A 2632-nucleotide genomic window follows, 5' to 3' on the forward strand; every position below is an offset into this window, starting at 1 on the left:
TTTTTTAACAATCATAAAGAGTATTACATTAACTAGTTGGAAGCCTAACAAACTAAGCTCCAACAATGTACTACTACATTAATTGAACAGGTTGTCGTGCTAGCCTACCAGCGAGCCTCATGGGTAACCTAGCCAAGGGAGCCGAAGCGGATGGGGGCTGAGATTGTGTCACAAGGGGGGCAAGCTAACTCTACATTCCATGTTAATTCCTGCAATATCACGTCATTGGGGGCTCGAACATGCGACCTCCTGGAATGTATGAAACTTTGGAAAACGGGGATGACCAGCTGAGCTAGGTGCCCAATTTTTTTGATAAACAAAGAAATTTTTCATTAAAGGAAATTCAAGGTTACAATGAATTTAAGATCAAAATAAGAGAATACAAAGTAACAAGAACATACCGTAAAAGTACAATACCGAGACGTGACAATTTAAATGTCTTCCTACGATCTTTCAAGCTATATTACAGCCATTATAGTTGAAGAGAAACAACTCAACCCCATCCAACAAACAATTCAAATACTGAACTTAAATCTAAGAAAACATATAACCCATGTAAAGAAACGAGAAATTAAAGATATTTTCGATTTGACTTGGGATGATATAATTGATGCAAATAAGCTTATGGCACTGCATAATTCAAGTTACAATCAACTTCTCCCTTCCATGTTCGTCAATTCCAATTTTATCATCAATAACAACCTTATTCAAAAGAAATTTCTTGTAAAGAATTCGTTCTTCTTTTTATTAATTCTGAAGTTAACCAAAAGAAATTTCTTTAACAACTATGAATTCTCTCACCTAATCCTATAAACACGGATAACAATAAAGGAAAAAAAAGAAGAAAATGTTTAAATTCAAATAAAAAAAAAAGATTCTGTTATGTGGGGATCAATAGGAAAGGGAGGAATTTTCCAGCTGGTGTTCCTTCTTCTCTACCAAGTTCTTCAGTATTCGAATCGCCCTTCCAACCTAATTTACAAAACTTCTGCTCTACTTAACTAACAAAAAATAAATAATAAAAAGAAATAGAATGAAATAAGTTACAAACTCCGCCGATTTAGATTTATGTTGCCTCTCGACTATATCATTGTAAGTGTTCTCCACACCAGGCTCAAGCCAAGTAATCCTTCCCAGTTGGGTAAAAAATGCACCCTTTACAAAGGGGGATTTCTTTTTTTTTTTTGGTTGGTATGCACTGATCGCTTGAGCTTTTCCTTCAAGAGTTACCACCGAAACAAAAGTTTTCATATGAGGAATTGCCTGATAATATTTGACATCTTCGCTAAGTTGCTCATGATCACTAAAATTAACAAGTGCTGCAATCTTTGGATCATACCACAAAAGATTGTGATCACCATACTGCAGTAAAAGTTTGTTGTTCTTTGTAATAGCAGATGGCTGGTAAGTGTGGTCTTTCTTTAGGTATTCCTTACTGAACTCCTTGCTCCAAACCCACTCACATTTGTGCACCTTCCCTTCCTTCCTTTTTAGGGCCCATATGTTTAATTGTTTGCCTTTGTTCTTATGAACAAGACAAAGAAAACCGCCCAATACGCGGAGTCGAAAATTATCAAGTGACAAGGACGCACCAGATGGATTGACATTCTCGAAAAGCCAGAAACAAGGTGGTGATAGAAAATCCCTAAACTCCTCGGTTACTAGATCGAAGGCGACAATCTTCCGCTGTTTATAATCTAACCAATGTAGAACTCCATCAACAAGAACACCAGGTGAATCGCATAAGCGGTAACTGATTTCTCCTTTATTTCTCCATCCATAACCACTACCGATAGTGTATACCTCCACTTGTCCAAGGTCTGGATCATCATTATTATCAGAATAATAAACTCTAATAACCTTATACTCATCCGTGGAACGAGCATAACCAAACCCACTAACAACTAGTCGACCATCGTCCATTATTGATGTTCTTATCGGTGGAAGAGTAATAAATTCTTCCGGAATGAAGGGATTAAAGACGAAGACAGGATCATGTATGTTGAGCATTACTATAGCCAAACAAACCAAACCATTAGATGAACCAACTATGATATCATTATCGAACCAGTTCGCAACATTACGACGCTGTCGCTCGTATCTAGAAACCTCATACCAAGGGTACTGCTTATTGAAATCAACCGCACCGTCTATGTTAATTCCATCGTGTGCTTTCTCCGTGTAGAAAAATCTGGCATTGTTATGCTTTTCATAACCTTCAAACCCTAACGCAATAAAGGTACCTACCTTAACATGATCGAGGAGCTTTCTCCATGTTCTGCATACATGCTTGCACTGTAACTTGGTCTCAACTGGCAACCTTGAAAGTATCTCTGGTATAACATCCTCAGGAAGTTTCTCCATCGATCCTAATTCCAAATCTCAATTGATCTTTATAGATATTTATTATTTTTTTGACAATAAACTAAGACGTAGAGGAGCATACAATATCCAGGATTTATAGGGTAAGCATCCTGGTTACGGAAGGAATTTAACAAACGTTTCCTTGTATGCGATTGACTCGGTTTCCGTATATACATACGACCAAAATCCAATGAGACCCACCATTGAAGGATGGGGAATGCAGCTTATCACAGATTCGCACAATCCACCTTTTATTGATAAGTAGACT

At 37.3% G+C, this 2632-nt stretch overlaps 1 protein-coding gene across 1 annotated transcript; it reads right to left on the minus strand.

The window, feature by feature from the left end:
• Positions 1-993: 993 nt before the first annotated feature.
• Positions 994-2364, minus strand: LOC113352187 (F-box protein At3g07870-like). The gene has a single exon (XM_026596037.1). It carries the CDS (start codon positions 2362-2364, stop codon positions 994-996), a length of 1371 nt encoding a protein of 456 aa, XP_026451822.1.
• Positions 2365-2632: the final 268 nt, after the last annotated feature.

Source organism: Papaver somniferum, chromosome 2, assembly GCF_003573695.1.
Source record: "Papaver somniferum cultivar HN1 chromosome 2, ASM357369v1, whole genome shotgun sequence".
Taxonomy (NCBI): Eukaryota; Viridiplantae; Streptophyta; class Magnoliopsida; order Ranunculales; family Papaveraceae; genus Papaver; species Papaver somniferum.